This window comes from Theropithecus gelada, chromosome 3, assembly GCF_003255815.1.
Source record: "Theropithecus gelada isolate Dixy chromosome 3, Tgel_1.0, whole genome shotgun sequence".
NCBI classification, from domain to species: Eukaryota; Metazoa; Chordata; class Mammalia; order Primates; family Cercopithecidae; genus Theropithecus; species Theropithecus gelada.
In genome coordinates, this window is record NC_037670.1 from 15189299 (window position 1) to 15214549 (window position 25251).

The 25251-nt window shown below is 44.8% G+C and overlaps 1 protein-coding gene across 1 annotated transcript in view; it reads right to left on the reverse strand.

Moving 5' to 3' along the window:
* Window positions 1–22534, reverse strand: part of LMTK2 (lemur tyrosine kinase 2) — a 111208-nt gene extending 88674 nt beyond the window's left edge. The window contains exon 1 of the mRNA XM_025380119.1: window positions 22120–22534. Within this exon, the coding sequence (XP_025235904.1) occupies window positions 22120–22219 (100 nt within the window). The 5' untranslated portion in view covers window positions 22220–22534. The remainder of the gene's footprint in view (window positions 1–22119) is intronic.
* Between the last annotated feature and the right edge of the window lie 2717 nt (window positions 22535–25251).

Sequence of the window (25251 nt, forward strand, 5' to 3'; positions counted from 1 at the left end):
CCAAAGGCACCCTCTTCCCCAGGGAGCCCTTGGAGCACAGGACTGAGAAGAAAGCCCCACACACGGGCAGAGCCACAGCCCCTGGACCTCTAGGCCAATATGTGTTTAGGAACAAAACAGGAATCTTAATTGGTGCCATCTAAGATGTGATTTAAATTTGTTTTAGTCTGAACACTGCGTGTATTAGTTTGCTAGGGCTGCTAAAACAAAATACTACAGACTGGGGGCTTCAACAGCAGAACCTGACTCTCTCACAGTCCTAGAGGACTAGGTGTCGGCAGGGCTGGTTTCTCCTGAGGCCTCTCTCCTCAGCCTATGGACAGCGACCTTCTCCCTGCATTCTCAAAGGGGCTTTCTTCCATGTGCATCCCTGGTGTCTCTGTGTGTGTCTAAATTTTCCCATTTTAGAAGGACACCAGTGAGAATGGACTACAGCCCACCCTCAGGACTCACCTGTTTAAAAGCCCTATCTCCAAATACAGTTATAGTTTGAGGCACCTGGAGAGGTACAACTCAGCCCCTAGCACTGTGTCAATTTACTAACCTTTTCACCTTTTTAATTATTTATTTACTTACTCACTTATTTATTTATTTAGAGATGGAGTCTTGCTCTGTCTCCCAGGCTGGAGTGCAGTGACATGATCTCGGCTTACTGCAACCTCCACCTCCCAGGTTCAAGTGATTTTTCTGCCTCAGCATCCTGAGTAGCTGGTATTACAGGCACCTGCCACCGCACCCAACTAATTTTTGTATTTTTTAGTCGAGACTGGGTTTCGCCATGTTAGCCAGGCTGATCTCAAACTCCTCCTCAGGTGATCCACCCACCTTGGCCTCCCAAAGTGCTGGGATTACAGGCATGAACCACCACGCCCAGCCTTAATTTCTTATTTTTAAGTGTACAAATAAGTGTATATATTTATGGCATATGTGTGACACTCTGATACAGGCATGTGAAGTATTAATACTACATCAGGGTATTTGGGGTGTCCGTCACCTCAGGCATGCATCATTTCTTTGTGTTAGGAACACTCCAATTCCACTCCTTTAGTTATTTTAACATATACAATGAATTGGTCAATGTATTAATTGAAGAAAGCCAATCCCACTGGCAGGGGTCCATCCTTGACAGCACAGGCATGGGCATGAGGGCATCCTGCCTTCTAACTGGAAAAGCAAGTGTAAAACAAGGGCCAGGTCCTTACATATCTTGCCTGTTTTCTGTTTTGCCCAGACCCTCTCACCTCAGGGAATTTGCATAGGAGAATTCTGTGCCTACCTGAAAATGGACAATGGTGGCTACTTAGACAAAGGATTAGACAAAGAAAACTCATGGAACCGAGGGAATCTAAGGGCCAGCAACCTTCCAAATGGTCCCAACATACAGCCCATCTCTAAAACACATAGTGTGGGCCTTTTTCTCTTAGTACATTAGGACCGCTAAGCCTGTCTTCCTCTTCTAACACCCTGACAAGTAGCATTGCAGCCCAGAGACTTAGTAAAATGAATCATCAACACACTACTTGGGGAAAAAAAACTGAACAATTATTGCAGATCACACATTTTTAATTAACGCCTCAAACTTACAAACCCATCTATCATCAAGGTTTCCTGTACTTAGAATTTTAAGTCACAAAATGTTTTCCTTGCCATAATATAACAATATATCTATTTATAAGAACATTAAATAACCTAGAATCTCCCTCAGGTATTCTAATACTGGAAAGGAAAAGGGAAATGAAGCATGGCAGTAAATATACTCAGCCACACACAACAGTAAAGAGTGCACTGATGATCCCGTTCATGAAGCAGAGATTCCACAAAGACCGTAAGCCAGAATCTCAACAGCCTAGAAAAACAGATCGCTCTGTGTGCTAATCACAGACAGGCAAATGTTCCTCTGTTCAAAAGTGATTTTCAAGGTCAGCCAGCCCAAATGCTCCCTCACACTTGCAGAAAGGTTATATAATTTGAGTGCTAATTAAATACCTGCGAATGAGATCATTTTATACGAAGCTGCTGGTTTCTCTCAGACTATTCCACTAAAATTTGTTACCAAAGAACCATTTCATTCCCATTTTAAAACACTAACCAGGATGGAGACTACTACAGAAAAGCTCATCTAAGGCAGCACGGTGTGGCCAAAAGAATGTCAGGCTTGAATGACTTCTTCCAGACGACTGGGCCCCCACACCCCAAGAAATGAAGGGCTGGATATTCCGGGAACTGGAACCTTGGTTAAGTTGCTGGCATAGCTGAGCTATGGCGTCATCCACGGCGCTTCCATGTCTTTAACAGCTTTGAATGGTGGTTCCACACTCCAGGAAGCCGATGCAGGAACAGGAAGCATCTAGTCCCAGAAGGAGAGACTCAGAGCCAGATTCCCCGGGCTCACCCCCACAACCATCCCTGCAGTGGACCACCAAGGATAGGGGAAGGATATTCTCTTTTGCCACACAACTTCCCATGTACGTCTGCAGAGATGTGCAGGCAAGTCAATGGCAGTACTGGATTCACAACACTTAGCTAATCCAACTTCTGCACAATACAGCCGAAAGGATGGGAGAGGTGCGCTAAATGTCTGCTCCTTACTTCCCATGTAGGGCAGACCCTAAATAGCCTAGAAAAACATGTCTACTTTTTCTTTCAAATCTCTTACAATCCCTCGATGGAGTCTATGTTCTCAGAGCCCTTCTGGCTTCCTAAAGCCTAACTTAAGTTCTTGCAAATATAACTGAAATGCAATCTTAGGCAATGTGTCCTTCCAAGCTCTCTCTTCAGAGAGGAAGTACTTAGTGGTACTACTGCAGTAGGACTGGCGGTGAGAGATGGCTGGGCCTGGGTATGAGGAGAGAGAATTCATTATACTCTTCAGTCTACTTCTGCATATGTTCAAAATTCTCTACAATGAAGTTTTAATTTTTAAGTACTATCTTCGAAACTAAGCCAGAAACTGGTTACAACAGTGACCTTGACAAGGTTCTACAGCACACAAAGGCAAGATCATCTAGGGTTTCTTATTTGATAATGCTTCAACTGATGTCTTTATGTTATCCAGAAAAATAAGCCCAAAGACAATTCAGTATCTAATTAGGTGCTTCCAAATACTCAGGTATCCAGCCCAAGATTAAAGACCTCCAGATAGTTAAGAGGGTTATGGGACAGGGGTGTCACCTACTGAAATGACTGCACAGTCATCCTACTGTGAAGCTCACCAGTCAGAAAGCCCCACCAACACATTCATTCATTCAACAAACATTTACTAAGCATCTTATAAGACAGGTGCCACTATAGGTTCTGAGAATAGAGAACAAAGGACTGGGGAGATTGTTATTTTACAAGGAATGACCAGGGAACACATTTCTGATACTATAACTAACTCATGCAAGAAATGACAGTGATTTGGTCCCAGGAGGGTTATAAAAATAGTCAATATTTACATGTTGCTTACAATGTTCCAGGCAGTATTCTAAACTCTTCCAATTCCATAACAACTCTTTGAGGTAGGTGGTGTCATTAGCCCCATTCTATGTTATTTTTTATTTTTTTTAGAGAGAGTCTTGCTCTGTCACCCAGGCTGGAGTCAGTGGTATGATCAAAGGTCACTACAGCTTTGTACTCCTGGGCTCAAGCCATCCTCCCACCTCAGCCTCCCAAGTAGCTGGGACTACAGGTGTGCATTACCATGCCCAGATAATTTTTTAATTTTTTGTAAAGACAGGGTCTCACTATATTGCCCAGGTCTCCACCTCTTGGCCTCAAGTGATCCTCCCACCTTGGGCTCCCAAAGTGCCGAGATGACAGGCATGGGCCACCGCCCTTGGCTAATTTTTTAAAATTTTTTGCAGAGATGGAATCTCACTATGTTGTTCAGGCTTGTCTTGAACTCCTGGCCTCAAGTGATTCTCCCCGCCTTGGCCTCCCAAAGTGCTGGGATACAGTCATGAGCCACCGTGCCTGATAAGCCCCATTTTAAAATGAAGAAACGGAGCACTGAAGAGGCAAAGTAACTTCTCCAAGGTCGGACAATACACGGTGAGGCTCAGAGTGCAAGCTCTTCCCACTCCATGGCAGCGCAGGGGACGAAAGCAGGCGAAGAAGCCAGGACGTGCTGGCAGATGCGAGGTGAAGCTGGAGGGAAAAGGGGCATGGAGCACACCTCCAATCCATTTATTAACTCCCTGCTCTGAAACAGGAACAGACTTTCAAGTATCACCTGACATTTGAAAAACCTCTTAAGTAAAAGACAGTGCCCAACCCAAACAGATACAAAGGAACCTGAGGGAAACAGACAATGCAGGGGCTAAAAAATAATAAAAAAAACCAACTATAATATTCTCAGAAATAACAGGAGACAGTATACTCATGAGAAGAAAGAGGCTATTTAAAAAGTGGGGAGATGAGGCCTCCTGGAAATCAAACGAAATTGAGAAAACTACTTGCACATAGCAGTAGAACACAGACAAAAAGATCAACAGAAGTAAAGTAGAAGCTCATTCCAAAACATCCAACAATCTGCTGATAGAAGCTTTAGATAAAAAGAACAAAGAGAAGGAAGAGAAGATCATTCTTCCCAAAAACTGTGTGCATATTTACACATACGTGTGTGTGTGTGTATATATATACACGAAAATTTTCCAGAACTAAAGCACACAACTTTCAAGATTCAAAGGGCCCACTGTGCATCCATGTTGATGAATGAAATGGATGAAAAGAGACTCATGCCAAGGCACAGCTTTACAACTGGTCAGAATCTAGACACAGAGGAAGTCTTAAAAGCTTCAGACCTCCCAAGAGGCTGGACAGCGGCTGCAGAGACACCACCGCAAGACTGGCATGGGACACAAGGGTTCCAAGACACAACAGCCAAACACATGGAGAGGAGATTTAAGCTCCTGACGAGGCACATGGGACGGATTAATGATGTGTTCATAAAAAACTAACAAAAGTAAAAGAACTGTAATCATCACAAACACTATAGGGTCAGTCGTAAATAATGTTTGCAGCCATAAAAATATAAATAATGAATTATGATTTAATCGAAAAGTTTCAGTGTGTTGAGAAGAAGGGTGAATGCACATGTGTGTGTGAATATGTAAATCCCTGTCGTGCATAGTAGAAACTCAGTATCTGATTAAACCAACAAACAGTGCTACAAGCACATTAGCCCACGATGTGGCTAAAAGAGCTGCAGGGCGTTGCCACTGGAAGCCAGCAGCAGAGATAGGGAGGAATAGGATAGGACAGGGATTCACTATTTTTACGATAAACCCTGAAAAACTATTTAATTTTTAAAAACTATTTACATGCATCATTTGACAAATATAATTTACAAAATAGATCAAGGGGGAAGGAAAAAAAAGAACCAAGGAGATAAGAAACAACATTTAAGGGAGGGGACAAAGAAACACAGCTGATAGCAAACAGGAAAGAGGATGTTTTGGAGGCCACAGGCAGGCACATTACCATGGAAGGCAGAGGAGAAAAGCATGTTTAAATGTGTTATGGAGGCCAGGCATAGTGGCTCAGCCTGTAATCCCAGCACTTTGGAAGGCGAAGTGGGAGGATTACTTGAGGTCAGGAGTTCAAGCCCAGCCTGAGCAACATAGCCAGACCCCATCGCTACAAAAAAATAAAAAATAAATTAGCCAGGCATGGTGGCATACACCTGTAGTCCTAACTACTTGGAAGGCTGAGGCAGGAGAACTGCCTGAGCCCAGGAGGTTGAGGCTGCAGGGAGCCATGACTGCACCACAACACTCCAGCCTAGGGGACAGAGTGAGATCCAGTTATACATACACACACACACACACACACACACACACACACGTAAAGATATTCACTGAAATGTTGTTTATTATATAAGCTGAGAGCAAGGGTCGAGGAGCAGGAGGCAAAGAGGACGTAAGTGAGGGATGCTGCAGCTGCCAGAAAAGGGTGGGAAAAGAGGCATGGGTCACAAAGCTTGTTTTAAAGAGCTGAGAGAAGAGGAGGAGAAAAATGACATTTGTTGAATGTTCCACATGCTTTTTAAAATACCTGCCCGTGACTCTTGAAAGGATATACAAAATATCCACCAATGGGCATTATTCTTGGGATCTACAGCAGTCGGCGGATTCCTAAAACTGTCCAGGGTTGGAGGAGGGTGAGAACTGGGAAAATGCCTATGGGGTACTATGCTGATTGCCTGGGTGACAAAATTATCTGTACACCAAACCCCCACGACATGCAATTTACCCATGTGACAAACCTGCACATGTACCCCCCGAAACTAAAACAAAATTTGGAAAGAAAAAAAAAAGGAGTCTAGACCTCCACAAAAGCACATAAATCAATGGTTGTGTTTAAAGTATCTTCTATGTTTACAAATGAATGCTTACAAGTTTACATTTCCTAAAAATCAGAAACATTTTTATCACTTTTAATTAAATGGTATAATGTCATCTCATAGGTGGAAACTAAATGGTTGTTCTTACAATTTTTTTTTTTTTCCTGAGACAGGGTCTCGACAGAGTCTGTCTGGCTCTGCCGCCCAGGCTGGAGTGCAGTGGTGCAATCACAGCTCACTGCAGCCTCGATCTCCCCGTCTCAAGCAATCCTCCCACCTCAGCCTCTTGAGTAGCTGTAACCACAGGTGCACACCACTATGCCCAGCTAATGTTTTAAAAATGTTTTGTAGCGTTGGGGTCTTGCCATGTTGCCCAGGCTGGTCTCAAACTCCTGGCCTCAAGCAATCCAGTCATCTCAGACTCACAAAGTGCTGGGATTACAGCCGTGAGCCACCATGCCCGGCATAAATTTAAAAACGGTATGAAGGTGTATTTTTTCAGCCTAATTATGGAAGCTAGCACTTTGGTTTCCTAATTTTCTTTTCTTTTCTTTTTTTTTGAGATGGAGTCTGGCTCTGTTGCCAGGCTGGAATGCAGTGGCACAATCTCAGCTCACTGTAACCTCTACCTCCCGGGTTCAAGCGATTCCCCTGCCTCAGCCTCCCAAGTAGCTAGGACTAAAGGTATGCACCACCATGCCCGGCATTTTTTTTTGTGTGTGTGTATTTTAGTAGAAACAGGGTTTCACCATGTTGGCCAGGATGGTCTCAATCTCCTAACCTCGTGATCCACCCACCTTGGCCTCCCAAGTGCTGGGATTACAGGCGTGAGCCACCATGCCCCGTTTGGTTTCCTAATTTTCAATATGGAATTTTCTTTAGTACTGCAAGAGTCAACCTTATGATATGTAGTTTAACATTTCACCCCAGTACTTTCAGAGAATAAACAGAAATCAATATCCAGAGAAGGGGCTGAGTTAGTCTCCGTGTGTGCACCTGTGCATCGCACTGCAGAGGTTCTTTAAAGCACAATGTGGTTGACTGGGGTGAACGGGTGGCCTGGACCTTAGGACCCTCACTCTTGACTCGGATCTGCCCCAACTGGCGGTGAGGGACTGACTTTGCTGATCAACTTCTCTGGGCCTCAGTTCCTTCATCTGTAAAACGGGCATTTCAACTCTAAAATTCTACAGACAAGGATTTATGGTCCCAACATTTTCTAAGTCTACCGAGTGCCTATACAGTTAATATTAGTGATCAGATCTTTATTAAAGTTGATTTTCTTTTCAACACAGAAAACTAAGTTAGGTGACAGATTCCTGGACTGTACTGCTGTGGCAGGCCTCTGGGACTGTGTTCCCAGGGGGCTATTTTGGTAAGTTGTTTTTCAGTGCCTTACCAGCAATCAGTGTCCGGGTGTTGCATTTTAATCACAGTCTGAGGTAAGAGTCAAGTGGGGCTCTGCTCGGTAACCGACAGGCTGGATCCAGGGAAGCAACCGCTGCTGCCTAGATAGGGAACCCTTCTACAGGGGCAAACTGCCAGGTAGGAATGGGGACGGGATATTCTTTCCTCTTGAAAGGGGCACAAGTTTAATTTATTGAGGGTTCTGAGAAGAATCCGCGATGATAAAAATACTCAAAACTTAAATTTAGTGGCTAATCTGAGAGGCCACCAACAGATCACAACACTTTAGTTTTGCAGTAAAAAGCTGAAACTACAAAATTTTATAATTACTAGTTGGTTAAAACAGATATTTTAACGTGCAAAATGATTGCAAACTTTTCCTCCTCTACCTTCTAAGTCCAAGATGTCTTAGAGATTTACTTCCTATAATTAAAGATTGCAATTATACCATGTCAAACTCAAGTCCCTTCTTCAGTCTAGCAAAAACGGGGAAAACGAAGTTTGGGGATGGACTGTGAATATGAGCCTGAAGGGGGAAAAAAGACATGAGCCTTTTAAAATTATAGTAGTTTCACTTTTAAATAGGAGCAGCTCCTCTCTCAAAAATCACTATCATAGATGTTTGCAACTAAATTCTTTTCTCCCACCCAAGGCATACATGTTGCCAAAAAATAGTCTGTACTAGTACAAGAGCCTATGGTGTTCTTCATCAAACCCGACTGATGATTATACAATCACTATAATGTAGCAGCTTCAGAGACAGTTTACTTTTTTTAGCTCATCATAAGAAAATTTTGTACAGATCAATCATCCACAGCAAATATATCAAAATATAACAACAAACAACTTTAAAAAAAAGTACCTATCAAAAAATATGAAATAGGCTACAAATCCTAGGCAATACCTAAATAAGTTAGCTTAGAAAAATAAACTTTTTAAAAGCAAGATGCTAACAACATATTATCCTAGCAAAACAAAACCCTCCGCAAGTTACTGTATAGATCATGAATCAGGGGTTCTCATGTTACAGCGCACACATTTATCACCCGGGGAATTAAGAATGTCATGGTTTTATACCTGCTCTCGAAATTTCCCTGCAAGTCACCTGCCACCCTGACTCTAGCTGCAGTGAGCTGAGGCCTGGTGGTCCAAGACTGGCACCAAGATTCTCAGCTCACAGTGCCAGCATCTGACTGTCGGACGACCTGCTGTTTTTCCTGATATTTATACAGGATATTCATAAAATATAAAGAGGCCATTATTCATACAGACATCTAGAGGAGGAGGTGAAGTTTTAAAAAAAAAAAACAAAAAACTTATTTCGAGCTCTAACTGTGTTCTGCCCTGGAGTGCCTGAATTCCTTTGTGGTGATAGCATATGTACCCACAGGAAGAGTCTTCAGAACGATATTTACATGCGGTGCTCAGGATGAGTGAGCTCTTCAGATTTCAGGTATTCGCATTCATTTTAAAATCTCAAGTTTTTAATTAAATGTAATGTTTTCCTTCTTTCCTTGATTCTCACTAGTTATACAAGTCAACAGAATTCCAGTAAATAACTGATATTATTTTCTATGCAGTACAAGATAAAACATGTGTGTTGTAGCAGTGAGGGGATGAGGGGAGAAATAATCAGAAAACTATTATAAATGCAGAGTTCCGGCCCAGCCTTCAGCATTTTGATTCAGTTAGTTTGGGACGCAGAAATCTCTATTTCTATTTCTTTTGAGACGGAGTCTCGCTGTATCACCCAGGCTGGAGTGCAGTGGTGCGATCTCGGCTCACTGCAAGCTCCGCCTCCAGGGTTCACGTCATCCTCCTGCCTCAGCCTCTGAGTAGCTGGGACTACAGGCGCCCGCCACCACGCCCAGCTAATTTTTTGTACTTTTACTAGAGACGGCACTTCACCGTGTTAGCCAGAATGGTCTCGATCTCCCGACCTCGTGATCCACCTGCCTCAGCCTCCCAAAGTGCTGGGATTACAGGTGTGAGCCACTGCACCCGGCCTCTATTCCTTTTTCTTTTTTTTTTTTTTTGAGATGGAGTCTCGCTCTGTCACCCAGGCTGGAATGCAGTGGCGTGATCTTGGCTCACTGCAACCTCCGCCTCCCAGGTTCAAGTGATTGTCTTGCCTCAGCCTTCCAAGTAGCTGGGACTACAGGTGTCCGCCACCACACCAGGCTAATGTTTTGTATTTTTAGTAGAGATGGGGTTTCACCATATTAGCCAGGATGGTCTCGATCTCCTGACCTCGTGATCCGCCCGCCTCAGCCTCCCAAAGTGTTGGGATTACAGGCATGAGCCATCGTGCCCGGCTGAAATCTGCATTTCTACAGATACCTAGGTGATCTTCATGCATGCCATCCTGTTTTATAAAAACACCCTTGCTTCTTCCTGAAGCATATTCAGTGGCACTGATCTGTTGCTGAGATTTACATCAAAACAACAAGCGCCAGGGCAGAGGGAAGGGTAAAGGTGAAACAAGATGAACCATGAATGAAAATACTGTGGATGCTGGGTGACGGGAACATGAGGGTCCACTATACTACTTCACTCTACTTTTCTGTATGTTTGAAATTTTCCATAATAAAAAGAATTAAAAAAAAGCAAAGCAAAGCTCAGTAAACAGATAAAAGTAAGTTGATAGCCCCATGCTCTTCAAGAGACTTGCCCAGTAGAAATTTCATCTGAACTTTTACCAATTCAAGGAGTTGCCTACAATCCCTTTCAGCAATTCCAACACTGAAAGACCCCCCCAAAATAATCCTCTCTAACTAAATTCTTAAGCCAAAGAAGTTTCGTTCATGTTCTTAGAGATTAAGCTGCTCTTGGAGGAAGTAAACCAAATCTATTTTTCATATATCTATTACTCTAAAAAGAAAAATAAGATTCTGCCAATATCATTATAATGCAGTGAGTACCACAAACACGGTATTTAGAATGTTTATGGTAGTATTTAATAGTTTAAGTGACAGAGAGAAAACATGGACAGAGCTCTTTCAGCTCATCTGTCTCTAAGAGGCCCCAAAGCTGTAGCTGCTCTCTCCTCCCCTCCCCACAACCCCAAAGATTAGGTACAGGAAGCAGAGGATCAAAAATCTATTAAAAATGTCCAGAAGCCCAGAAGCAATGAACAAACCCCACACCCAGATCTTTTTGTTTTTTCTTTTTTTGAGACAGAGTGCAGTGGTCCGATCTCAGCTCACTGCAACTTTCCATCTCCTGGATTCAAGTGATTCTCCTGTCTCAACCTCCCGAGTAGCTGCGATTACAGGCACACACCACCACACCCGGCTAATTTTTGTATTGTTAGTAGAGATGAGGTTTCACCATGTTGGCCAGGCTGGTCTCGATCTCCTGACCTCAAGTGATCTGCCTACCTCGGCCTCCCAAAGTGTTGGGATTACAGGCATGAGCCACCACACCCGGTCCAGATCTTGGTTTCTCATATCACTCTCCAATCAGAAGAACCAGAGCTCCCTGAAGAAAAGGCTGATTCTAGGACTGGGGCAGAGAATATATAAGATGAAACTGTAGCTTCTTGAAATGCCAGAAAATAAGGAAATGCTTAAAAAAAAAAAATGGGGATATGCCAGCGGGGTACTCAGGAGCTAACAGAAAGAGCTCCCGATGGCCAAAGCTGGTACAACGTTTAAGAACAAATAAACAACACCGTGGAATCAACCCAAAGTATAAAATAAATATCCATGCATCCACACTGACATAAGTAAATGCTTGAATAAAGAAATAAACAGAGGGTCGCTTGGGCCCAGGAGTTCAAGGCTGCAATAAGCCATGACTGTGCTACTGCATTCCAGTTTGGACTACAGAGCAAGACCTGTCAAGGAAAGGGAAGGGCAAGAGGAACAAAAAAAAAAAGAAGAGAACAGTCAAGTCTCCTAAACAGAAGAATTCCAAAGAATGTCTACAGACACTTCCTTGCAAAGAGGTGGAGCACAGCTTGCCACCCATTAAGAGTTGACCCTGCCCTCATACACCACGGGGAGGGGAGGACACAGCAACTTTACAGAGTGAAAGCCTGACCAACACTACTCAGTCAGGTGACCAAGTAACAAGTCACGTTGTGTGCACATGCCCTCGATGTGATATGATGAGAACGGCACTTCAACTCTGTGATCTTCCTCCCAAAAACCCACACCCCCAGTCTAATCGTGAGAAAAACATCAGACAAATCCCAGTTGAGGGACATTCTACAAAATATCTGACCAGTACTCCTCAAAGACGTCAAGGTCATTCCAAACAAGCAATGGATTGGGGGAGCCCAAGGGGCATAACTACTAAATGTAATGTGGTTTCCTGGAAGAGAAAAAAAAAGACACTGGAGAAATATTAAAGAAACTGAATAAAGTGTGGACTCATTTAATAACCTATTAATACTGGTTCCTTAGTTGTGACAAATTTACTACATTAATGTAGGATGTTAACAACAGGGGAGCTGGGAGAAAGATACACAGGAACACTCTGTAATATCTTTGTAATGTTTCTGCAAATCTAAAATTGTTCTAAAAGAAAAAGGTTTTAATTAAAAAAAAAAAAAGCTTCATTCCAGATGAAGGTCTGTGGCTGCATGGAAAGTCAAGTCTGCAAGAGAACGAGAGGCTCCAGCTCATACCCTCTCCTTCACACACACACGCACACACACACACATGCACACATAAAACACACACACACACGCACAAACACACACACATGCACACACACACGTGTGCACACACACACACATAGGGGTACTGGTTTGGTGAACTTAGGTCTCTAGTATCATCTTCATCATCCTCAGTTACAAATGCTGATGGAATATCTACAACCTGTGAAATACCATCCAAACACCAATCCCAAAAATGTGTGTGCCATCCCAAGGTCTTGCAAACTAGGTAAAGAGGACTTAAACAATGATGTAGGCCGGGCATGGCGGCTCACACCTATAATCCCAACACTGTGGGAGGCGGAGGCCAAAGGACTGCTTGAGGCCCGTAGTTTAAGACCAGCCTGGGCAACATGGCAACTTCACTTCCGTAGACCATCTCTACAAAAAGTAAAAATTGGCCAAGCATGCTTGCATGCGCCTATAGTCCCAGCTACTCAGGAGCTGAGGTGGGAGGAGTGCTTGAGCCTAGGAGTTCAGGGATGCAGTAAGCCATGATTGTACCTCTGCACTGCAGCCCAGGCAACAGAGTAAGACTTTGTCTCTTAAACAAACAAACAAAAAACCAATGATATGAAGATATGAAATGGTATTTGGTATTTGTTAAGTGCAAGTGGTAGACTGGCATGATGAAACCAAACCTTTCTTTTTTTTTTGAGACAGAGTCTTGCTCTGTCACCAGGCTGGAGCGCAGTGGCGTGATCTCAGCTCACTGCAACCTCCACCTCCCGGGTTCAACCTCAGCCTCCCCTTCCAAGTAGCTGGGACTACAGGTGCACACCACCATGCCCAGCTAATTTTTTTTTTTTTTTTTTTGAGACGGAGCCTCGCTGTGCTCCCAGGCTGGAGTGCAGTGGCGTGATCTCGGCTCACTGCAAGCTCCGCCTCTCGGGTTCACGCCATTCTCCCGCCTCAGCCTCCCAAGTAGCTGAGACTACAGGCGCCCGCCACCACACCCGGCTAGTTTTTTGTATTTTTAGTAGAGACGGGGTTTCACCATGTTAGCCAGGATAGTCTCGATCTCCTGACCTCGTGATCCACCCGCCTCGGCCTCCCAAAGTGCTGGGATTACAGGCTTGAGCCACCGCACCCGGCCCCAGCTAATTTTTTAGTAGAGACAGGGTTTCACCATGTTGGCCAGGATGGTCTCAATCTCTTGACCTCGTGATTTGCCTGCCTCGGCCTCCCAAAGTGCTGAGATTACAGGCGTGAGCCACCACACCCGGCCTGAAACCAAATCTTTTTTTTTTTTTTTTGAGAGTCTCACTCTGTCGCCCAGGCTGGAGTGCAATGGCATGATCTCAGCTCACTGCAACCTCTGCCTCCTGGGTTCAAGCGATTCTCCGGCCTCAGCTTCCCGAGTAGCTGGGGCTGTAGGCGTGTGCCACCACACCCAGCTAATTTTTGTATTTTTAATACAGATGGGGTTTCTCCATGTTGACCAGGCTGGTCTTGAACTCCTGACCTCACGTGATCCACCCACCTTGACCTCCCAACGCGCTGGGATTACAGGCATGAGCCACTGCGCCCAGCCAGTAAATTTTATATTCTTTCCATCCCATGTCATTTACAAATCAAAAATGTGTTAGTGTACCACACATTCTATACCTTAAAAAGGCATGTCGGTTGAACTTTTAAAAGGATGAAATGAAAATAAACGTTAGTTCCAATGTTTCTGTCCGGCACCCCACAAAACACCCTGCTCCACAGATACACACTCTCAACTTCACCAAGGGAAGGAACTCTAACAGCTAGGCCAGGATCAATAACTCAGTAGGGAAGGTGGGTCCGCAAAGAGGTTTCAAAAAATTAAAAAGACGGCAGCACTTACAGAAGCAGGAGAAGAGCCAATGGCAAATAGTGAGAATACATGGAGAGCCAGAAGATGGGAATTTGCACGTAATATTTTGCAAGCTATAGGCAGATCAAGTTAGCTCTGAAGAAAATGCTGTGGAGGGTGGAGGAACAACAGATGTGCTGCAGCAGACACTCAGATGCAACGGTCTCCCTTCACCAAACTGGGGCCAGATGCAGGGAGCCAGGGGCTACTTTAGCCACAGCACATGGTCCTGCATACCTGATTTGACCTGATGGTAACTCAAGCCTTTTAAAATACTAAAACTGCCCAGGTGCAGTGGCTCATGCCTGTAATCCCAGCACTTAGGGAGGCTGAGGCAGGAGGATCACTTGCGTCCAGGAGTTTCAGACCAGCCTGGACAACATAGTGAGATCCCATCTCTACAGAAAAAAAATATTTTACATCAGTCAGGCATGGTGGTGTGCACCTGTAGTCCCAGCTATCCAAGAGGCTGAGGTGGGAGGATCGTTTTAGCTCAAGAGGCTGAGACTGCAGTGAGCTATGACGGCACCACTGCATTCCAGCCTGAGTGACAGAGCAAGACCTTGTCTGTGTTAAAAAAAAAAAAAAAAAAAAAAACAGAAAAAAACTTTAAAAAAGCATATAAATGCAAAACCTACCAAATTGTCAAAAATTGAACAGGAGGTTTACCACCACCACCCCCTCCCACCAAAGGCCCAAGTGGGCAGAGGAGTAAAGAGTCACTCTTTCGTGGTTGGGGAAGGAAAAAACAGCAGAGAAAATGAAAGCTACTGATCAATATTGTGGCTGTGGGCACCTGAGACATCTGGCGTAAATAGTGCTCACTTTTCCCACCTGAATCACAATACAATAAATGACATTTGGAATCACTGCACTGAGCTAACTACTGCAAAAAAAAAATTAATAATGAGGTTATTTTTCTGATATGCCTGCTCATTGTGACAAATAATTGTAATGCCAAGGCAGGGCTCCGAATTAGCCACTTGCTGCAATTTTAAAATATATCAATCCAATATTTTGCTCTGCAGACATGCTAATTTTATCAAAGTTCCCCAGTTTTTTTTTTTGTTTTTTTTTTTTTTTGCGACGGAGTCTCACTCTGTTACCCAGACTGGAATGCAGTGGCGTGATCTCAGCTCACTGCGGGCTCCGCCTCCCGGGTTCACGCCATTTTCCTGCATCAGCCTCCCAAGTAGCTGAGACTACAGGCGCCCGCCACCACGCCCGGCTAATTTTTTGTATTTTTAGTAGAGACGGGGTTTCATCGTGTTAGCCAGGATGGTCTCGACCTCCTGACCTCGTGATCCACCTGCCTTGGCCTCCCAAAGTCCTGGGATTACAGGCGTGAGCCACCGCACCCGGCCAGTTCCCCAGTTTTCTACAACAGTATCTTCGTAAGAAGATTCAAAGAAAAGCTAATAATGGAATCTAAAAACCCTAGAGGGAGCAGTCTTTCTAGATCAGAGATGGTTATCCACCATCTCCTCCTAGAATAGTCCTTCCCTCATTTTAGTAAATACAAAGTTTTAAAACAGTAATAAAGCATAACTAGTCGACTATAAAAGCACATGATTTTAAATGAGACAGGGCCAGGTGCGGTGGCTCACACCCATAATCCTACCACTTTTGGAGACTGAGGCACGAGGATCACTTGAGGCCAGGAATTTGAGACCAGCCTAGGCAATACAGTGAGACCCCAACTGTATTAGTCCATTCTCACCGTGCTATAAAGAACTGCTCAAGACTGGGTAATTTATAAAGGAAAGAGGTTTAATTGACTCACAGTTCCACATGGCTGGGGAGGCCTCAGGAAACTTATAAACATGGCGGAAGGGGAAGCAAACATGTTCTCCTTCACACAGAAGCAGGAGAAAGAAGTGCCAAGCAAAGGGGGGGAAGTCCCTTATAAAACCATCAGATCTCGTGAGAACTCACTCAATATCACAAGAATGGCTTGGGAGTAACCACCCCCATGACTCAACTATCTCCCACCAGGTCCCTCACACGACACATGGGGATAACTGGAACTACAATTCAAGATAAGAATTGGGTAAGGAAACAGCCAAACCATATCACCATCTCTACAAAAAAACTAAAGTGGGCATGGTGGCACACACCTGTAGTCACGCATCTACAGGTAAGTGTGTGTAGTAGGCACACACCTACTCAGGAGGCTGAGGTGGGAGGACTGCTTGAGCCTGGAAGTTTGAGGCTACAGTTTGAGCTATGATCGCGCCACTGCACTCCAGCCTGGGTGACAGAGCAAGACTCTGTTTTTCCCTGAAGTCTCTTTCTCCTGTTCTGCAGGAGGGAGTTGAGGCTGTGCTACCTCTGTTCTCATCTCACCAGCAAAAACTCCACAATTGTTTTGTCTCTTCTTTTTTCTACATTCTCATCAAAGACCTCTTCTCACTTCCCTCACCCTTGTAGTGGGCCTAGATTTGGGAGTTCACAAAGAATCAGGATCACGATCATAATTATAATCCCAGCTGGCCTTGCGTGTCCTAACCAAGGACTAAGCACTGTATCTACCTCACACCAGCAATGTCCCACAGAACCTTTCTCCATAACGGGAAGTTCTCTTCTGTGCTGTCCAATGCCATAGCCACCAGCCACCTGTAGTTATCAAGCCCTTAACATATGGCCAGTGCCACTGAAGAACGGAAGCTCTCGTTCTAAAACATTTACATCTGAGCAGCCACAGGGAGTTAGTGTCTACTGTACTAGATGGCACAGGTTTGGACCCTCACAAGACTGCAACTATTCTCCCCATTTTACAGATAAACCAAGTCTTGCCTGGTACAGTGACTTATGCCTATAACCCCAGCACTTTGGGAGGCTGAAATGGGAGGATCTCTTGAGGCCAGAAGTTGGAGGTTGCAGTGAGCTATGATGGCACCACTGCACTCTAGCCTGGGCAGCAGAGCAAGGTCTTGTCTCTTAAAAAAAAAGAAAAATGAGAGGGAGAAAGAAAAATGTCAGTCACATTCATCTCTTCAGCTTCTAAGAGGAAGCATCAGCTCTGGGCTTGTTCTACTACAGCCTGGGTTAATCAGGGATGCCTCATGACAATACACAATTATGTTTAAGATAAAGAAAAACTTTCAAGCACTCATGAGTCTTTTAAATAAATTAAAACCAGCAACTGTTCACATGCAAGAGCTTTAGTCATCTTCCAGTTTAAAAACAGGTTTATTACATAAAAGCAGACTAACCCAGATCATCCTAAAAATTTCCAGCATAGTTCTCCAACACTACGAATTTCAAGTAGTAACAATACCAGCTTAGACTTAAATAAACCAGATTTCTCTCTAAAGTATCTCCATCCACCATAAAAAAGTTATTTTGAGCAACAAAGATTTTTTAAATCCAGTAAATTCTAGACATGCCATGTTAAGCAGCCACCACTTTGAGCTCCTGCTTTGAAGCCTTACCACCTACCATTAGTCAATTTGATGATAACCAAATTTACAAAGAAATCTGAAACAAAGAAGCAATTCAGTGTGAGAGGGCACACCACTGTGACCCCTCACATCCCTTTGGGTAAATATTATCACCACCACCCTTTTTAATGATGGAGTTCTAAGCCCACAGGTTGAGTAACTAACCCAGGGTCCTTAAGCTATTCCAGTGGCAGCCAAGGCTTCACACCCAGATCTCACTACAAAGCCCAAGTTCTTCCTACAACACTGTGTTCCAACTAGGATTGGTTGATGAATTTTACCCTCAAACGAAAAAGTTGGATTATTTCTGCATGTCCATTTACAAGAACTTTTTTGAGGACTCATTTGTTTACTGTTTCAGAACACTGGACGTCCCTTATTTACACGACAGTGTCTTTTTAAAATTATATCTACAGCGGTTATCTAAGTGACACAATACACAGGGGCCAGAGAGGGCCCAAGGACTCTACATTTTTAAGAGTATTTGCAGGAACACTCAGCACACTGATTATCATCAAAACTGTAACGATTTGGTAACTTCAGTGCTAATCAGCTACAAAACTGTTGGACAGACTTCCTATTACTGTTTAAATGAGCATATTTAGTTAACCCCAAAATATCACCAAGTAAAAGTAATTACAGCAATCCCAACCAAAGTCAAATTTCAAGACTTACAGCTATAAATCTTAAAATAATTTGCATAGAAAGCCTGTTGAAAATAATTTTCTCAGAGGCTGCTAAACACAGTAATTCATACTTTAGAAAGTATTTCCTTTACTTTAAAAATCTTTTTCAAGATACAAGTCTGTTTGTTTAATCTAAAACGAGAGGCTCGGTTTCACAAGCTGCCATTTAATCAGTAGCTGAGTCCCACTGGCTTCACGGGTTTCCGTGAGGTCCTTTATTTGGAGCTGCTAAAAGCTTCCTCTGTACTCTGTGACCTAATATGCTACAGAACAATAGAACTGGGTTTCCTTGTCTCACCACTATCCTAATATTAATAAGAAAGTGTGAGCTTAGAGAAATTCGTTCACATATACAAGATCTTTCTTTACTTGTAGTCCCCGTTTATGATGTGAATCTTGAGAATCTTGGAAAAGGCAAGTCCATGTTTTCTAAGAGAAGAATGATCTGATAACTATGATCTGGGGAAAAGAACTGAACTGTAATCTTAGTTTGGCAATTTCACTGGGTGTGAAAACAGTGAACTTTCTCCCTTTACATAAAAGCTTCCTAGAGAGGACCAGCAAGTCTTAGTCTACGTAACCAACAAGGGCTCTTGCAGAAACACAGATTCTTAGGAAAAGAGGCTCCCAGACAGGGCGGGGGTGGGGGCATAAGGGCGTCCCAGCACAAAGAAAAGGCCCAAAATAAATGTTCACCCAAGAAATGCCTTCTTGCCTGATGGGCAAGTACAATCCATATATTTACATAGCTTTATTATGACTGAATGAGAAAATACCTTTTTCAACTTCTGAGCCTAGCAATGAATCCAGATGATGAAGACACCATAGATAAACGATCTTCAGTTTAAAAGCTGAATTTCAGTTAACTGTGTAATTTCTCTAAGGCACCATTAAGCTAGATAGACTGATCAGGCCTCAAGTAGAAAGAACAAGAAGCAGGTGAAAGACCCTATAAAATAGGTCTATACTTATTTGAAAGTGTCTAGCTCTATCTTCACAAGGAGTACAGGTTCCTGGATCAGCAGAAGCTTTAGTTCTGTTTTCGGCGTGTAACTGCTCTTTTATCTACCATACATGGTCAAGTGGGATTCCTCTTTTTTAACCAGCAAGCTCACTAGTCAGGATTAGCTCCAAGGTTTTTTTAAAATCTTGATCAAGAACACACCTCAGTTAACGAGGATCAATAAACTCTTTTGGATGGGGAGACAAGGCCCTGAATCTACGACTGATTGTGCATTTTTCTTTCTTTCTTTACTTTCTTCTTGGTTTTTTTTTGAGACGGAGTCTCACTCTGTTGCCCAGGCTAGAGGGCAGTGGTGCGATCTCGGCTCACTGTAAGCTCCGCTCCCTGGGTGCAAGCAATTTTACTGCCTCAGCCTCCCAAATAGTTGGGATTACAGGCTCCTGCCACCACGCCTGGCTAATTTTTGTATTTTTAGTAGAGAGGGAGTTTCACCATGTTGGTCAGGCTGGTCCCGAACTCCTGACTTCAAGCAATCCACCCACCTCGGCCTCCCAAAGTGCTAGGATTACAGACGTGATCCACTGCGCCCAGTCTGACTGTGCATCTTTTCCACAGACTTTAACCCTAGGTACCCACTATTCATATGCAACACATCAAAACATATACACCTATCCTACAAAGATCAGAATACGAAAGGAAAATTCGTAGCAAAAGTTGCTACATATTACCAAATATTTCCTTACGCTTTATCTATGTCAAGATTTGATACCTCTATTTACAGATTAACTTTTCTGATTGCTTTGTTCTACAACACCCCAACAATACTCGGTTTTTTATAATTCATGACACCATAGAATTGTAAAAGAATGGAATAAAAACCATGTAAGAAGTGTACAGGCGGCCAGGCTCATGCCTGTAATCCCAGCACTTTGGGAGGCCAAGGCAGGTGAATCACGAGGTCAGGAGTTCAAGACCAGCCTGGCCAAGATGGTGAAACCCCATATCTACTAAAAATACAAAACTTAGCCAGGCATAGTGGCCGGGGCCTGTAGTCCCAGCTACACGGGAGGCTGAGGCAGAGAATTGCTTGAACCCAGGAGGTTGAGGTTGCAGTCAGCCAAGATCGTGCGGATGCACTCCAGCCTGGGCCACAGAGCAAGACTCCGTCTCAAAACAAAAACAAAAGTGTACCGGAAGACATAGGTTCCTACAAAGAATCGATATTTCAAAATATAAAAAATCCAATTAAGCGTAAAGTCATCTGGAAACTTCTCTTGAATCCCCATCACATACTCTTTACCTACAACCCTATACTAGTGCTAATTTTCAGTATCTTTAAATATCAACATTATCATCCTTCCACAAAATCTTTCATTATTTCCCAGGTACCTTCTGTGACTCTTACCGGTGTTGCCTATACACATCTGATAACATTCACTCTTCTTATCTATCAGACCAGAAAACGGAATTCACCTCACAAGTATATGATCTAAGGCAGTGACAGAAATTTAGTGCTACATTATACGGTACAATGAGGACATTTAACGTTCAACTAAAGGGCACTCAATGACAAACCCTGATGTAGCTCTGGAAGCAATTACATGTAGCTTTCATCGCAGATTTGTTTGAAAAATATGTCTTTACTGGAGACAGTACATCCACATTCTGTACCCAATTAACATTATTCCAAAATAACTCTTGACCTCAAGAGTATTCCAAAACAGTTATAAGACTTGAAATGAAATGGGAAAAAAAATCATACAACTAGAGGTATCTAAGACCTGGGTTTGGGGCTCTGCCTACAATGAAGCTGTGTCACCTTGGGTAGGTCATTTGACCCAACACCCCCAGTATTTCCTACTACATAACGAAGAAATTAGTCTAAATTTTCTTTAAGGTCTCTTCTAACTCTAATATTCTACGAATGTATGAAAGTTCAATCTTTCCCCATTTCAAAGATAATGGAGGCAGGCAATAATGCCAAGTTAGCCTACATTTTTTTTTTTTTTCCTTTTTAGAAAAATGACACAACTTTGGATGTCTTCTTGGGTTGAAGTTTTATTTAGGAAAATAAACCCCAAATAAAAACGATGTTGAGAAAATGCGGGGGGGGGGGGCGGGGGGAAGAAAATCATACACTGACGTTAGCTAAAATAGAAACTTCCATCACCCTTAAGCCAGTTTGTCAATAGTTATTCAACGCCTGCTACTCTAATCACTGGCTTCCTAAAATAGAAATATTTATGGTTGTTTCCTTCTTATCCCCGGAGATACATTCCGAATAAAAAGCACAGAGTCTAAAATCAATTTACAACTTCAGAATAAGTTGCAAGGAGCGAAACAAACTCCGCACAGCTTGCCAAGTTATTTGCATTTAAGTACGATTAGGGCTAAGAAACGGTTCTTATTATGAGATGCGAGAAAAACGCACAAGAGGCAGGTGACATCTGGAAAGGGAAGCTGAACTGCCAGAAAGCGATATAAGCTGAGAACCTTAAGGCAACAGGTCCAGGGCCGGTACCGCAGCCTATCCCGGGAGGGGTCGGTGGCTGCCACCTCGCCCGCCGCCCTCCCCAGCCCCAACGATGTTGTCTCGCCCCCGCCCCCCCCCATCCCACGCCCCTGCGGCAGAAATCTCCCTAATCACTCACCTCCCTGGGATTCCCGCCCCGGGCAGGCCCTCCGATCCCTCGGCGCCGAGGCCGGCCCGGCCCTGCCGTCCCCTCCCCCTCACGCCCAGGACCCCGCAGCCCAGTTCCCGCAGCCCCGTCCCCACGGCGGGCCCGCTCACCTGCACCTGTTTGCGGAAGTGGCGCGGCCCCGGCACTGCCAGCGAACAGGAGGATCAGCAGCAGCAACAGCCGCCGCCGCAACGCCGGCGGCCCCGGCATCTCGCCCACGGCGCGGCTCCGGGGCCGGCTCTCTAGTCGCCTTCCGTCCGTCCGTCCGTCCGTTCGCCCGTCAGTCGGTCCTGCCTCCCTCCGCTGCCTCAGCGGCACCCGCGCCGGCTGCTCCTGAGCACGCGTTGCTTCTGCCAAACCTCGGTCCGGCTCCCGGTCCGCACCTGCCGCTCCAGTCGCAGAAACACCATCCTTCCCGCCTGCGCCGCCGCCGCCGCCTCTCAACAGCAGCAACGGCAGCAGCCCTGCGGAGCGGCGGGCCCCGGCAGCCGCGCTCCCGCCGCCATGATGGGCTGCGTCATGTGACGTAGCGCGGGGGCGGGACGTCGAGATGGACAGGGCGGCCAGCCACTCGTCAGTCCACACCGGCCCAGGAGGCCCCGCCCATCATCCTGAAGGAGTGAGCGGTGGCGGCCGGTGCGCCCCCTGCAGACGGAAGAGTGCGTGGGCAGCAGGTAACACCAACAATTATTTTAAATTGAAAAATACAGGAAAATGTAAAGAAAACCATGACAATCATCCTGATATTTTTTTCTAAGTGTTTTATAACATGCAAAAATAGGCCTGTCTTCTGCCTTTTTTTTTTTTTACTTGTCAGAGCTGTTTTAGGCTCTTCTCCTTAAGTTGACCTACACATCCTCTCAGCCATCCAACAGCTTTGGGCTTTTCACTTGAATTGATCAAGAAGAGAATGCCTCTCCCAGCGTCACCCACTGACTCACCTCCTGAGCTCAAGCTGTTGCCTCTTGTCCACCTGGCACACACTCTTCCTTTCATCTGTCGAGACTCAACTGACATATGACTTCATCCATGAATCTCTAGGAGAAATGACTGTCATCTCCTTAATGCCCCGCCCTGGCCCTGTATGGACTGCTATCCCAGCTGCTGTGTCCTATTGACCCGTGGTTGTAAGCTCCCTGATTCAGCTGGGGGGAAATCCCTGGTGCAGGACCTGGGTTGGAGCAGGTGTTCTCTAAAGCAATGGTGCATAGTCCTGGTGCCAGGTACCAGGGCAGAGCAGCTCCCAGGGGTGGCCTTCTCCCCACCAACAGTTGAGGTGAGAACACAGTCCTGCAGAGAGGCTAGAGAAAGCACTCTCCAAACACAAGTAATATAGTGGTCAGAGACATGGGGGTTGGGAAAATGCCAAGCTTTTCTGGAGAGGCGCTGTGGTTCAGTGTGTGCATGAGAGGAGCTGATTTCAATCTTATCAGATGGGACTTTGCCACCTGGCAACAGGGTAACCTCCCCAATTCTCCGAACTCCCCAAATGTCCATCCTAAATGACAGCTGTCGGTGATGTTAACACAGCACTGGACACACAGATGATACCCAGGGAATATTTGTTGGATGATTGAAGCAAGCCAATAAATATCTAATAAGACAAATAGCTGGAACGAGAAACATTGAATTTAAAAGTCCATGGCTTGGCCGGGCATGGTGGCTCACGCCTGTAATCTCAGCACTTTGGGAGGCCGAGGTGGGTGAATCACTTAAGGCCAGGAGTTCGAGACCAGCCTGACCAACATGGTTAAACCCCCATCTCTACTAAAAATACAAAAAATATTAGCCAGGCATGGTGGCGCGCACCTGTAATCCCAGCTGCTTGGGAGGCTGAGGCAGGAGAATTGCTCGAACCCAGGAGGTGGAGGTTGCAGTGACCTGAGATCACACTACTGCACTCCAGCCTGGGCAACACAGCAAGACTCTGTCTTAAAAAAAAATAGTTCACGGCTTTCTGCTGATTCTTTGTGGAATCAATAAGGAAGGCAAAGGTCTAGGAAAGAGACACAACCACCCTGTTGTACTCCTACTTCTTTTTCTTTTTCTTTTTCTTTTTCTTTTTTTTTTTTTGAGACAGAGTCTCGCTCTGTCACCAGGTTAGAATGCAGTGGTGTGATCTCAGCTCACTGCAACCTCCGCCTCCTGGGTTCAAGCGATTCTCCTGCCTCAGCCTCCAGAGCAACTGGGACTACAGGCGCCCACCACCATGCCCAGCTAATTTTTGTATTTTTAGTAGAGACGGAATTTCACCATGTTGGCCAGGATGGTCTTGATCTCTTGACCTCGTGATCTGCCCACTTCGGCCTCCCAGAGTGCTGGGATTACAGGCATGAGCCACCGCGCCCGGCCTATACTTCTACTTCTATCAGGAAGCTTCTCCCTTTGAGTTCAAAGAAGCCAGGGACACCCACACGTGTGTACCGTGAGGAGACTTGTGGCTGCCTGCCGCAGTGCTGGCCTAAGGAAGGCCTTGCCTGATAATCCTGGGAGTGGTTATTTACAACTAAAGTGCACTCCAACAGCACGTCGGACCACAATCCCAAAGTAGATTTTTCTATTATTTGAGCAAGCCCAAAAGTTAAAAACACACACACACACACACAAAACTTCTTTGCCTCTTTCACAGAACAGGGGTTATAGTACACATCCCACAGAGGATGTCTAAAGGCAGCCTTTGCCCCACCACCCACCTCACCATCTATGCCTTTATCCAATACTTGAAGACTTCCAGTTAAAGATGTTATTAAACAAACAAAAACCTGTTGGCTTGTTTAGTTTCACCTAGAAGTCAGAAAATAGCCTTTAGTGCCTGCCGCCACGCCCGGCTAATTTTGTGTGTGTGTGTGTGTGTGTGTTTTTAGTAGTGACGTGGTTTCATCATGTTAGCCAGGATGATCTCGATCTCCTGACCTTGTGATCCGCCCGCCTCGGCCTCCCAAAGTGCTGGGATTACAGGTGCGAGCCACCGCGCCTGACCACTTTTTTTTTCTTTTTTGAAACAGTGTCGCTCTGTCACCCAGGCTGGAGTGCAGTGGTGTAATCTTGGCTTACTGCAACCTCTGCCTCACAGGCTCAAGTGGTTTTCCCACCTCCGCCTCCTGAGTAGCTGGGGTTATAGGCGCCCGCCAACACACCTGGCTAATTTTTGTATTTTTAGGAGAGACGGGGTTTCACCATGTTGACCAGGCTGGTCTCGAACTTCTGACCTCAAGTGATCTGCCCACTTCGGCTTCTCAAAG